The sequence below is a fragment of the Haliotis rufescens genome, unplaced genomic scaffold (assembly GCF_023055435.1).
Source record: "Haliotis rufescens isolate VD_foot unplaced genomic scaffold, xgHalRufe1.0.p SCAF_3, whole genome shotgun sequence".
Taxonomy (NCBI): Eukaryota; Metazoa; Mollusca; class Gastropoda; order Lepetellida; family Haliotidae; genus Haliotis; species Haliotis rufescens.
Window position 1 is genome coordinate 58,823,285 of NW_025964001.1, and position 13,423 is coordinate 58,836,707.

A 13,423-nucleotide genomic window follows, 5' to 3' on the forward strand; every position below is an offset into this window, starting at 1 on the left:
CTTATTACATAGATCAGTGTTCACCAAGTTGATGGTCAAATATCTAAGTTCATTGTATAACTATCATGGAATATGATTGTTTAGTGAGAGTCTTTTTTTTTTTATCTGTTGAATCCGGTGTTCGGAGGACAAGGCCTAATTATTTTATGCTATTCAAACACAAAACAAATTGCTTGGTTCAATAATCAAATGCCAAGAAATCACTTCCAATTTGTTTATATTATTTATCCAAAATATACCAAATTAAATGTATCCTATTTTTCCCATGAGTCTGATAATTATTATCACGATAATATTTCCAACTTCCACTAATGATATATGGCCCAGTCGTCTAAAGCGCCACGATTCGCTGTGAAGAGTTGCGTCCCTTGGGCACGCCTGAAACCTATGATTGTGGGTTCGAATCCCGGTTCGCCCCAATTATGTTTCTAGGTTTGTCAGCACCATACCCGTGCTCGTGGGTTTCACCGAAGTGGTAAACGTCTGAGACCTGCATCACTTCGGGCTTTCCTCCCACATTAAGCTGACACGCCGTGATATAACTGGAATACTGTTAAAAGCGGCGTTAAACCCAACTCACTCACTCACTTATAATATAATGTGTCTTACCTTTCAGCATATAAAGAATCGCTTGAACCCATTAGGATGGACAATAGAGGAAGACCGGTTTACAGATACTACACCTTTGGGGGACAAAGAGTTTACTAATATCTTTGCTACATATAATCCTCATGCACCAGAGAGACTTGTTCTTGCCTGCCATTTCGACTCCAAGTATTTTGAGACGACAGAATTTATTGGTGCTACAGACTCGGCTGTTCCTTGTGCTATTTTATTGGACTTGGCAAAACAATTTTCCTGTTTACTTGAAAAGGAGCCAACCAAAGCCTCAGTGAGTAAACAAGATTTTCATTATACTCTTTAATTCCAGCTAATCCTGGATCACAACTGTTATAAGGAAATGCTTCAAATGTTAGCATGGGGCTTTCCTCCCACATTAAGCTGACACGCCGTGATATAACTGAATTGATGTTAAAAGCGGTGTTAAACCCAACTCACTCACTCACTCACTCAGATGTTAACATGGTTAAGGACAGATCAGGATTTTGCTTGTTGTCCAGACCGGCTTACCCTTCAAAGCTGAAGTAACAAACAAAATAATTTTTAAAGTTGGAAATGTGCACCTTATGACAACCTTTCTCTGTAGTACTCAAGTACTCACGGAAATGAAAAAAAACTTTTTTCGATCTCAGATTTTAAATAAATGCAGTTGATATACAAAATATATAAATATTCAAACAACTCAATTAGTACTAATTGGGCCTTGGCACAAATACAGTGTATCAAAGGCTTTTATGTCTTTTTACATGTTACTTGTCATTATTATTATGTACATAAACATAGCTGTTATTTTTATTGCTGTTTTGATAACTTTTTTCCAGGCTAATTTGCATAATGCCTATAGCCTGTTTCTGCCATGTCAATTTGGACTTAGTTTTTTTTTTGAATGTTGAAAGTGCCTACAAATTACCTCCTGTAAAGGACATTTTGTATTGAGCGCTGAGATAAAACTAGCAAATCCAGACTAGTACTTTTCCAGTTGTTTTGTTATTTTGTATTTAAATCTACGTTATGCTTTGTGTGGATTATTAAATCCAGCAAAACATTTTTTTTTTTCACTTTAGTAGCTTTGTGAATATTTTATGAGCCTTGTTTTAGGATTTTAGGCTTGATCTCAAATCAGAATTTATTATACACTGATCATGAATAATTGTGGGGATATTTTTTTATGAAATTGTGTGCTCGGCATTCACTACCAAAAATTACCCCTAAAATATTCATGATCCCCAACTTTTTTTGTTGAGTATATATTTTTTTCATCTTGGCTAATTGACCAGGACAAGTAAAGAAAACACATCTGTTCAATGGTATATTTATCATGATTTATATATATATCAACATTTCCCTTTAAAAAAGATTGTAAAAAAGGTTGGTCCAAGTTACCATGTTTACGTAGAAGGAAGAGAAACGACTCTTCACCTTCTCCTGTGTTGATGAGCAAATCTTAGGGGAAGACAGTTTGATCACTGGGTGGTGTGGGTTCATGTTTGATGATTCAATGTCAGCTGGTGTAAGTAGCAATCCCTACAGGCCACAACACAGATCCAGCATAGTAGAAGGGCCCTACTCCCTTAAACGTTACGAGTAATGTCAGACTCGATCTGTTCAAGCTGTTTGTCGGTCCTTTTCTCATCTGTTTGTTTCTTCCTGTTGATTAGGTGTGAAAAAGTGGAAGGAATGTTTTAATAAATATTTCCCTGGGATGTTTTGAATTAAAACATCAAGTTTCTAAAAATACCTTGATCATATTTGATATTTCTGGGAATGATTGTAATTGTGTGTTTTGTAATTTGAAGAGGGAGCGGGTGTGTGAGTGTGGGTGCACTATCAGTGAGATGTGAGTCTGTCTGTAGCATTACCTTGATCAATGCATGGACAAGACATCTGTTGAATGTTATGTTTTATAGATCCCATAATCTGGATGGTAGGGATGGGACGGGTAACCTGGGTACCCGGGTTCGGTGGGTACTGAAAAGGACCCGGGTACCCACAGCAACCTCCGGACCCGTGGTTAGTCATGTGATATATTGTTTAGTGAAAACTATTATATAGAACTCTTTAGTTACACTACAAGTCACTAATGTTCGCATTTCTTTCTGACTCTGCACCCATTCTTTCTGATTTTTCATATGGTTGAATAAAGATAAAACTTAATTCAGCTTCAGTGTATGAATGACCAGATTGTTCCAAACATGTATCTAAATATGTTTTGCCAGGGCTATGCTAAAAATGTTCCCAATCAGACATTTTGAGACATCTCCTGAGACCTACAGTGGGTACCCGGGTAGGGTCGGGTAATAGGGGGGTGGGTACCCGGGTAGTAAATTTGGACTCGTCCCAGCCCTACTGGATGGTATTTAGTGAACATGCTAAATGTTTGAAATTGCTAAAATGGTATATAGTGTGGTTGATGGTGGTGGGAAGGGGTAATTTCTTTCTTTGAAAAACAGGGAGCCAAATAATTTAATATTATTTTGTTTCGGAACGTCCAGTAAGCAATATATTTTGGGGATTATTCTTGAAACAAAATTATCTTTTCTTGGGAAAAATGTTATTTTAAAAAAAACACACTATATTTACATTAGCTGTACCTAATCAATAGGAATATGCTCTTGTTATGATGTCATTGGACGGACATCCTTACTGTTAACCATGTTTTACGCAGTAGCTGGTTTAACAAGCATGTGACTACAACATGCACAAGATCAGCTTTGCTGAATCTACCAGCTTCTGTGCCATGTTAACACCTGCAGGGACTGTGTGCTTCATATCCGAGGCATCTGTAGTATAGGATAAACACATGAAGAAAATATCTCAAGATCATTATCATCACTTTAATTCACTTGAATTCAAGATGGCCGACATTGACTATGCGATAAATAAATAAAAATATTTTGTATGTGATCAAAGTAGGATTCCTAAGAAATGACAACACAGACTAGAATGAAGACCACAAACAATATTTGTCCATGGTCTGTGTAGAAAAAACAACAGACCCCACCCCCAGAACCATCCAAATAAAACATATTTCCCCAACCTTGATTTTCTCTGGGTTTTTTATGGTGACCAATAACACCCTCTGGTGAGTTTAAACACAAATTTGGCCTGTTATCAGAAATGTCCGGATTATGTCCAATGCAATGTCTACTGGATTACTCCTTCTCCTTCTCTCCTTTTCTTTCTTCTCTTCCTCATTCTCCTTTTCCATCTTCTCTTCTTCTCCATCTTCTCCTTCTCTTCTTCTCCATCTTCTCCTTCTCTTCTTCTCCATCTTCTCTTCCTACATCTTCTCCCCTTTTCTTCCATCTTTCTCCTCCATCTTCCCCCTCTCTTCTTCTCCATCTTACCCCTCTCTTCTTCTCCATCTTCCCCACTCTTCTTCTCCATCTTCTCCTTCTCTTCTCATCTTCTTTTCTCCTCCTTAATCTTCTCCTCTCCATCTTCTTTTTTCCATCTTTCTCCTCCATCTTCCCCTTCTCTTCTCATCTTCTTCCTTCTACTTCTCCTCCTGCGTCTTCTCCTTCTCTCCATCTCCTCCTCCTCTTCTCCTTCTCTCCATCTTCTCCTCCATCTCCTCCATCTCTCAATTTTTCAATATGGACAAGATGTAGAGAACTTTCTTAAATTTAGTTTTGCTGCTGATTAGCTACAGATGGTGTGTTTTAAACTCACCATGCTCCCATGACCCTGTTACTATCGTCATACATACCGGTATGCTTATACTCCTGATTATAGGAGTCACTGCATTAATTCTATTTCCATACCATATTATGAATACTTCTTTTAACACATATGAAGACTACATGGCACTGACCCATGAAGATCTGGGTAAGAATTGGTCTTCAGCAACCCATACTTGACATAAGAGGTGACTAACGTGATCAGGTGGTCAGGCTCACTGACTTGGTTGAATCATGTCATCGTATCCAAATTGCATAGATCGATGATCATGACGTCAGTCACTGGATTGTCTGGTCCAGACTTGATTATGTACAAACCGCCTTCATTGGATTATTGGTAATGCGGCATTAAACAACAAACAAACAGAAATAAATACATACATGTCATAATGATCGGCTAACTGTTTTGGCATGAGAAAATGATAATCTTCATGTTAGGTTTTCTAAGAAATCACTTAAGACCCTTGTCACGCTTACATGTTAAACATTAGTTGTATGAAAACAGTAGCTGTGCTGACAGCCTGTCACAAAGACCTCCGAGCTGACAGGACATGTAGGATCCCCTGGTTCATCGAATGGCGGTAATCAGCTGGAAACAAACATGGCCCATCATCAACTGGCCATGTTGACAATGTCAGCCTTCAGAGAGTTGACAGACTCGGGCATTGTCCACCATGCACACGATGAGCGTTGAGTGTAGACCTATTGTTCACTGGAGTAATGGATGACTGCAGGCAATTCTTTGAAACTCCTCATTCAACATGTTCAAGTATCGATACATGCGATGCTTAGTCAAAATACAATGCATATCAGCGATATCGCGATACTTAATGTGTGGGCTTTTGGTATTAAATGTATATTCCATGTGGCCCTGCTAACAAGTGTTTGTTGCAATCAGTGCGTTTGTGTTTTACTTGTATGACTGGATAATATGGTCTTCTCTGACAGTATCCTACTGTATCCTACTGTCAGATTGAACATTTTGTTTCATGATAATGTGAAAGCTAGCTTAAGTAGGTGTCAGGCCTGGGTAGACAATTAACTGTGATAGTATGATAGGTATCGTGATGATAGACAATTACCTACGATAGGTATTATGATGATAGACAATTACCTAAGATAGGTATTATGATGATAGACAATTACCTACGATAAGTATCGTGATGAGAAGTGATGAGAGACAGTTACCTACGATTGGTCTCGTGATGATAGACAATTACCTACGATAAGTATCGTGATGATAGACAATTACCTACAATAAGTATGGTGATGATAGACAATTACCTAAGATAGGTGTCATGATGATAGACAATTACCTACGATAAGTATTATGATGATAGACAATTACCTAAGATAGGTATTATGATGATAGACAATTACCTATGATAAGTATCGTGATGAGAAGTGATGAGAGTCAGTTACCTACGATAGGTATCGTGATGATAGACAATTACCTACGATAAGTATCGTGATGATAGACAATTACCTAAGATAGGTACCGTGATGATAGACAATTACCTAAGATAGGTATTATGATGATAGACAATTACCTATGATAAGTATCGTGATGAGAAGTGATGAGAGTCAGTTACCTACGATAGGTATCGTGATGATAGACAATTACCTACGATAAGTATCGTGATGATAGACAATTACCTAAGATAGGTGTCGTGATGATAGACAATTACCTAAGATAGGTGTCATGATGATAGGCAATTACCTAAGATAGGTGTCATAATGATAGACAATTACCTACGATAAGTATTATGATGATAGACAATTACCTAAGATAGGTATTATGATGATAGACAATTACCTATGATAAGTATCGTGATGAGAAGTGATGAGAGTCAGTTACCTACGATAGGTATCGTGATGATAGACAATTACCTACGATAAGTATCGTGATGATAGACAATTACCTAAGATAGGTGTCGTGATGATAGACAATTACCTAAGATAGGTGTCATGATGATAGGCAATTACCTAAGATAGGTGTCATGATGATAGGCAATTACCTAAGATAGGTGTCATGATGATAGACAATTACCTAAGATAGGTACCGTGATGATAGACAATTACCTAAGATAGGTATCATGATGATAGACAATTACCTAAGATAAGTATCGTGATGAGAAGTGATGAGAGTCAGTTACCTACGATAGGTATCGTGATGATAGACAATTACCTAAGATAGGTACCGTGATGATAGACAATTACCTAAGATAGGTATCATGATGATAGACAATTACCTAAGATAAGTATCGTGATGAGAAGTGATGAGAGTCAGTTACCTACGATAGGTATCGTGATGATAGACAATTACCTACGATAAGTATCGTGATGATAGACAATTACCTAAGATAGGTGTCGTGATGAAAGACAATTATCTAAGATAGGTGTCATGATGATAGGCAATTACCTAAGATAGGTGTCATGATGATAGGCAATTACCTAAGATAGGTGTCATAATGATAGACAATTACCTAAGATAGGTTCCGTGATGATAGACAATTACCTAAGATAGGTATCGTGATGATAGACAATTACCTAAGATAGGTAACAGCTAGACAATTGCGCTTGATGACCATGATAACATGTGATAATTCCAATTCAGTGAACATCACATTGTACATGAAGTCAAGTTCTACATTCCCTTTTTCTCATTGCAGGCTAAAAATTTAACCGTCCAGTTGATATTTTTTGATGGCGAGGAAGCGTTTGTGAGCTGGACGGACACAGACTCCATCTACGGATCCCGCCACCTCGCTGAAGTGTGGGCGAACAAGTCAGACCCTGTCACACCCTCGCGCAAATATATTGATACCATCGTAAGTAGAATATCCGTACATTGGTCTGATGAATTTGATTTATCAAGCAATGTCTACAATGGTCTCTGTTGATAAGTAATCATACCATTATTATTACAGGATAAATGGTAACCATGTTCCACAAAGCTTTCTTAGCAATCGACCCATGAAGATCCGGGATAAAATAGGTCTTCAGCAACCCATGCTTGCCGTAAAAGGCGACTAGGCTTGTCGCAAGAGGCGACTAACGGGTTCCGATGGTCAGGCTCGCTGACTTGGTTGATGCTTGTCATTGTATCCCAATTGCACGGATTGATGCTTATGATATCAATCACTGGATTGTCTGGTCCAGACTCGATTATTTACAGAATATTTAAAGAAAATGAATGGGTAGTTCCAAATGGAAAACAATAAAGGCTCTTCTGACTGTTATGTTTATGTTGTGGCTATTTAAGACACTCTGTCATTTCTGAGTGCCATGGCATCAACACACAAGTGGGTTTACTATCAAGGCAGTATTTCTGTTCTGTATGGGTTTTCTTTATTAAGATCAATATTTTTATTCGAGGCAGTAAAGAAATAAAACTGAATCATTTATGAAAACTGACATCTGATTGGCTCAGGAACCCACACTTCCTTAATTTAGATTCGGTGGGGAAAGTTTGCTCACGTTATGTCAAAACTACATGCAGAGGGTTAGTCTAATGGAGGAAAAAATCTGATTGTAATGAGGGTACCAGTATTTTTCAGGGCATTATCATTTGCAGAAGCCCGAGGTCTTCCATTAACTGCCCGACGAAGGAAGGCAGTTGAAAAGACCGAGGGCTTCTGCAAATGATAATGCCCTGAAAAATAGCATTACCGTTATTATAGCTAAAATGGATGGAATTTGTTATCAAATAAAAAGAAACAACAATATCGGTTTTCAAACATTTACTGCAATCAACACGAATGTCACGTAATAGAACAAACCAGACGACGTCACTATTGAACGTGACATCACCTATCCCTTTCCTATGACGTCACCTAACAACAGGCGTGATAATGGCCCGTCGTCAAGTAATATGAGGGCATTATCAAGTTACAGTGGCCCGCTCATTTTTGATAACAAGCAGGCGTTTTAATGAAAATTCTTTCCATTTTAGCTATAAAATGAGATAATAACCTGATCTTTCTGGGCATTTCAGACAGACTTCGTCCTGTTAGACCTGATTGGAACCACAGATACCAAGTTTGCAAATATTGTTCCTGAAACTTCCGATCTGTATACACAGCTTAATAAAATAGGTACGTATACCTCGTCTTTATATTGACAGTCTCTAATGAAAGTCAAACCTTTATCTTTAAATCTGTTTCAAAAGAATGTGTAGGTTGTCAAGACATTGAAGAAACAGTTCACGATCCAACTGGCATCCTAGTCAAATATGTTCATCTAAATACGTGGGTTGTCGGTCACACATGCTATTAGCTTTTACCTTAAAAACATGGTTGATCTTGAATCCTGACTGCTGAGTGATTTCAGATGTTTATGCAAGCATTACCTTATCATTTATATAAAGCCTGATCGTGGGACGCCTCCGTGGTCTAGCGGTAGAGCATCCGCCCGGAGAGCGGAAGGTCCGGGGTTCGATCCCCGGCCGCGTCATACCAAAAGGATAAAACAAGGACTGGTCGGCTCGGAGTCAGTCTACTGTGTCTGAGTGGGGTATTCATGTTAAACTGAGGCATGGTATCTCAGTGTGATAGCACTATAAATCGGCATCGGTCCGGACTAGTACAAGCAGCCACACACACACGTGCATGCACGTCGCTATATAAGTGCAATAATCTTGGACGCGACGTTAAACCCCATTTCACCTCACCTCACCTCACCTGATCGTGGAGAGATGTTTTGTAATTTCTTTATTGATCAGTTTATCAAATTGATTATGAAAATGTCTTTTCAACTAGACTCAATGAGAGGATTATTTTGCAGTTTGTGACTGCTTGACTGATCTCACTATTCTCATGTTAAACTTACTAAAAGCTGACATGTGAATATATACTACTCAAAAGAAGTTAAGGAACACCATGACATATTAACTAAAGTAATGTCAAAGAATCAGGTGTTCTTTGACTTCTCGGGGCACGGGTGGCCCACTTGTGTCTAAGGTGCCGCGATTCGCTGTGCAGAGTTGCGTCCCTTGGGCACGCCAGAAACCTATGATTGTGGATTTGAGTCCCGGTTCGCCCCGATTATGTTTCTAGGTTTGTCAGCACCATACCCGTGCTCGTGGGTTTCACCGAAGTGGTAAACATCTGAGACCTGCATCACTTCGGGCTTTCCTCCCACATTAAGCTGACACGCTGTGATATAACTGGAATACTGTTAAAAGCGGCGTTAAACCCAACTCACTTACTCACTCCGATTGACGAAATAATAACGTTGTAGATGCAACTTCTAATATTGTCTCCCATGGAAGATTATGGGCTAGACCAGGGCCCGTTTCACAAAGAGATGTGTTGAAATTTTGTATCTATTAACATGGACCACCTCCGTAGTGTAGTGTATAGAGCGTCGTCTACGCAGAGAGCATTCTGTCGGGGATTCGGCAGCAGGCCTCCTCATACCAAAGGATGTTTAATTTAAAGATGGTACTTGTTGTTACCCTGCCTGACACTCTGCATGAGATAATTCAAGGACTGGTCAGCAGTGTTTGAAATAATTTTAAAACTCAATAAGACAGTCGGACAGGTGACCCATATATGTTGCCTGCCCATCCGCAAAGTTGCCTGCCCGCACTCAGACATTATAAATATTGAACAATGAGAAAAAGAAGAGACAAATAATTTAGTTGAAATATTGCAAACAATTAATTGACTATCTATGAGGAGTTACCATAGAAGTGAATACGTAGGTGGTCTTAAAATTACCTGAGAGACTTGGGCAGGTGAAAGAAAATTTCATGCAGCCCAACAGAAAAGTTACCAGCCATGGGCAGGTGGGCAGGCAGTTATTTTGGCCACTGCTGGTCAGCTCAGAGTCAATCCACATTGACCTGCAGCATTATGTCTCCAGACTATGTGACCTGCTAATTGTGTGCCTTTTAGCGCTGGGACGGGTAACTCGGGTACCCGGGTCTGGTGGGTACTGAGTAGGACCCGGGTACCCACAGGACTACCCGGACCCTGGTTAGTCACGTGATATATTGTTTATTAAAAAAAATTAGGGGTTACATAACAAGTCACTAATGTTCGCATTTCTTTCTGACTCTGCACCCATTCCTTCTGATTTTTCATATGGTTAAATAAAGATATACCATATTCGACGTAATAAGCGCCCCGCTCTAATAAGTGCCCATGGTGACATTTGCTAATATATTGGCTGGTGAACAATCCCAATTAGCACCCCTTCCGATTGATCAATGTACACAAGACTTATTTATTCGTGTATAATACGCACATGTCTGTTATATGCACCCTTAATTATGGGCAATTAAATTTGGGAAAATATATCTGTCATGTATGATACGCACATACTTTTCTTTTGTATCATTTAAGCTGTCAGCATAAACTGCGAATTTTACAATTTTTCAACTCTGTTTTTGTCTCACCATAATTATATTCTAATAAGAGCCCCCTATTTCTAATTTTGAGAGCACCCCGGGCGCTTATTACGTTGGATACGGTAACTTAATTCAACTTCAGTGTATGAATGACCAGATTGTTTAATACGTGTATCTAAATACGTTTTGCTAGGGCTATGCTAAAAATGTTTCCAATTGGACGTTTTGAGACATCTCCTGAGACCTACAGTGGGTACCTGGGTAGGGTCCGTTAAAAGGGGGCGGGTACCCGGGACTTTCCCAGCCCTACCAGGTACCCACTGCATGTCTCAAGAGTAGGGAACAAAATGTCTGATTGGTAATTGTTTTACTGCAGCCCTGGCTAAAGCTATTTAGATACATGTGTCAAACAATCAGATCATGCATTCACTGAAGTTGACTGAAGCTTTATCTTTACTCAAACATATACAAGTCAAAAGGAATGTGTGCATTGTCAGAAAGAAATTCGAACATTAGCAACTTGTAGTGTAACCACTGAGCTATAGTGAGTTTTTGTCAGAGTAGACCTGTGGGTACCCGGGTCCTACTCAGGACCAATCCGGCCCGAGTACCCGAGTTACCCGTCCCAGCCCTAATACGTGCAATGATCTGCAACATGGCGTGAAGCACTTCATCTTACCATTAACATGATTAAGATATTGCGCAAGATCAAAGTACCACATCTGAAATATCCATCGTTTTCAAATGGTTTGACGAATGTGGCCATTGTTGTTTCAGAGAAAGCTCTTGAGAAGCAGAAACTGCTTCGGAGACAGGAGCAGATATCAGGGGGATACCAACACAAGCTGTTCCCCAGCATGCCCGCCTTCACTGCCGGCGTGCAAGACGACCATGTGCCTTTCCAGACAAGAGGTCAGCTGCCGTCATTCTCATAAAGTCAAATCAAATCATATCACTAAGCATTGATAAACAATTAGGTTGACATTTTGTATGGCAGATTTGAAGAATGTCAGAGATTGTCTCACATTTGGCCTTTGTCATAACTTTGTTTTCATGACATTTGAAGAAAGGAATATTTTTTCAGACTGTGTACAAGTGGCATTTAATATTTACGCAGACCTATGCAGTGATGAGTGCTGCTTAGAGGCCAGTATTTGAGCCCAGGCTTGCAACAAATGTCTGTAAAATTCCCAAAATAATGAAGTTTCAGTTTGATGTTTATACTTATTCCATGCATACTGTATAGTTATGGTAATGTTAATGACTTGTATTTCAATGATAACAGGACAATGAATTAGTAGAGGCTTTATTGTTTAGGTTTACACTATTGTCATTGGACCTTGTTAATATACAATGTCAAAAGACCTCTGAATTGAAGAACATACAAACTTATGAAAATTCTCTCTTTAAAAAAATGTGAATTGTTTCCCTATTTGCTTGCCAAGGGCACTTAGTTTGGAATCATAGGTTGATCTCTGCTATGTCAATGGGATGGATATTGTTTCCTCACAATATGAAAGTCAAACAAGTGGCAACTTGGATGTGTCTCCTGGGAAATATGTTTGACACGTTGTTCAGTCATGTCAACATGACACGTCAAGGTCACATCAAGGTCACATCAAGGTCATCCTAAAAAGACCATTGCCGGAAGAAAAGTAGTTTGTAACGTTTTTCTTCCATGACTGATTCAAATTCCATGAGATTGTTGCAAAATAGTTTATGTCCAGGCCACTAGCTTTGAATTGAATATGGACGGTCGTATATAGCAGTCGTACATTTTGACCTAGAAAATGTACAAGTAAAAAATTATTTCGTCCTGCTAATTAAAAGTTTGTAAAGTCTTCAAGCCAAACATTTCAGTGTTTGGAAATGGGGAGTATTATGTTGAAGTTCTTTGCCTCTTGCTTTTACTGTGAATTACTATTCACATAGTTCCATCTCTTATACTGCTTGATAACTTGAGCTGTAATGTGGTGATGCTTTATTAAAAGCGGTAAGTTTTATATGGCCCACTGGCAACCATCCTTGATTTCTCTGAAAATGTCGTTCTTCACCCATCCAACTACCTTCCTCGACCTCCCTGAAGATCCGGGATAGAATAGGTCTTCAGCAAACCATGCTTACCGTAAAAGGCGCTTTGCTTGTCGTAAGAGGCGACTAACAGGATCGGGTTGTCAGGCTCGCTGACTTGGTTGATGCATGTCATTGTATCCCAATTGGGTGGATCGATGCTCATGATATCAATCACTGGATTTTCTGGTCCAGACTCAATTATTTTCTGACCGCTGTCATGTAGCTGGAATATTGCTGAGTGCGGCGTTAAGCAACAAACAACAACATCAACATCATCAACATCATCATCATCATCATCATCCCCGACCAACATTGCTTGATTTCACCTGATGTTTACCTGTGTGCTGGACACAGGATCACCTGTTATATATGCATTGATGTGAGTTGACTGTATTAATAGGTACATGTGTCACAGGTGGAAAGACCCGGGGTAGAATAGGTCTTCAGCAACCCATGCTTGCCGTAAAAGGCGACTATGCTTGTCGTAAGAGGCGACTAACAGGATCGGGTGGTCAGGCTCGCTGACTTGGTTGATGCATGTCATCGATCCCAATTGGGTGGATCAATGCTCATGATATCGATCACTGGATTGTCTGGTCCAGATTTGATTATTTACAGATCGCCGTCAAAGACGCTGAGTGTGGCGTTAAACAATTAACCAACCAACCACAGGTAGAAGGTACATGATTTTACA

At 39.3% G+C, this 13,423-nt stretch overlaps 1 protein-coding gene across 4 annotated transcripts in view; it reads left to right on the forward strand.

Moving 5' to 3' along the window:
• The window catches only part of LOC124151116 (glutaminyl-peptide cyclotransferase-like), a 50,506-nt gene that overhangs the window by 17,178 nt on the left and 19,905 nt on the right, over nt 1-13,423 (forward strand). For all 4 annotated transcript variants that reach the window (XM_046523437.2, XM_046523439.2, XM_046523438.2 and 1 more), the window contains exons 3-6: nt 617-892; nt 6,974-7,132; nt 8,299-8,398; nt 11,434-11,568. In XM_046523437.2, coding sequence (XP_046379393.2) covers nt 617-892; nt 6,974-7,132; nt 8,299-8,398; nt 11,434-11,568 — 670 coding nt within the window. The remainder of the gene's footprint in view (nt 1-616; nt 893-6,973; nt 7,133-8,298; nt 8,399-11,433; nt 11,569-13,423) is intronic.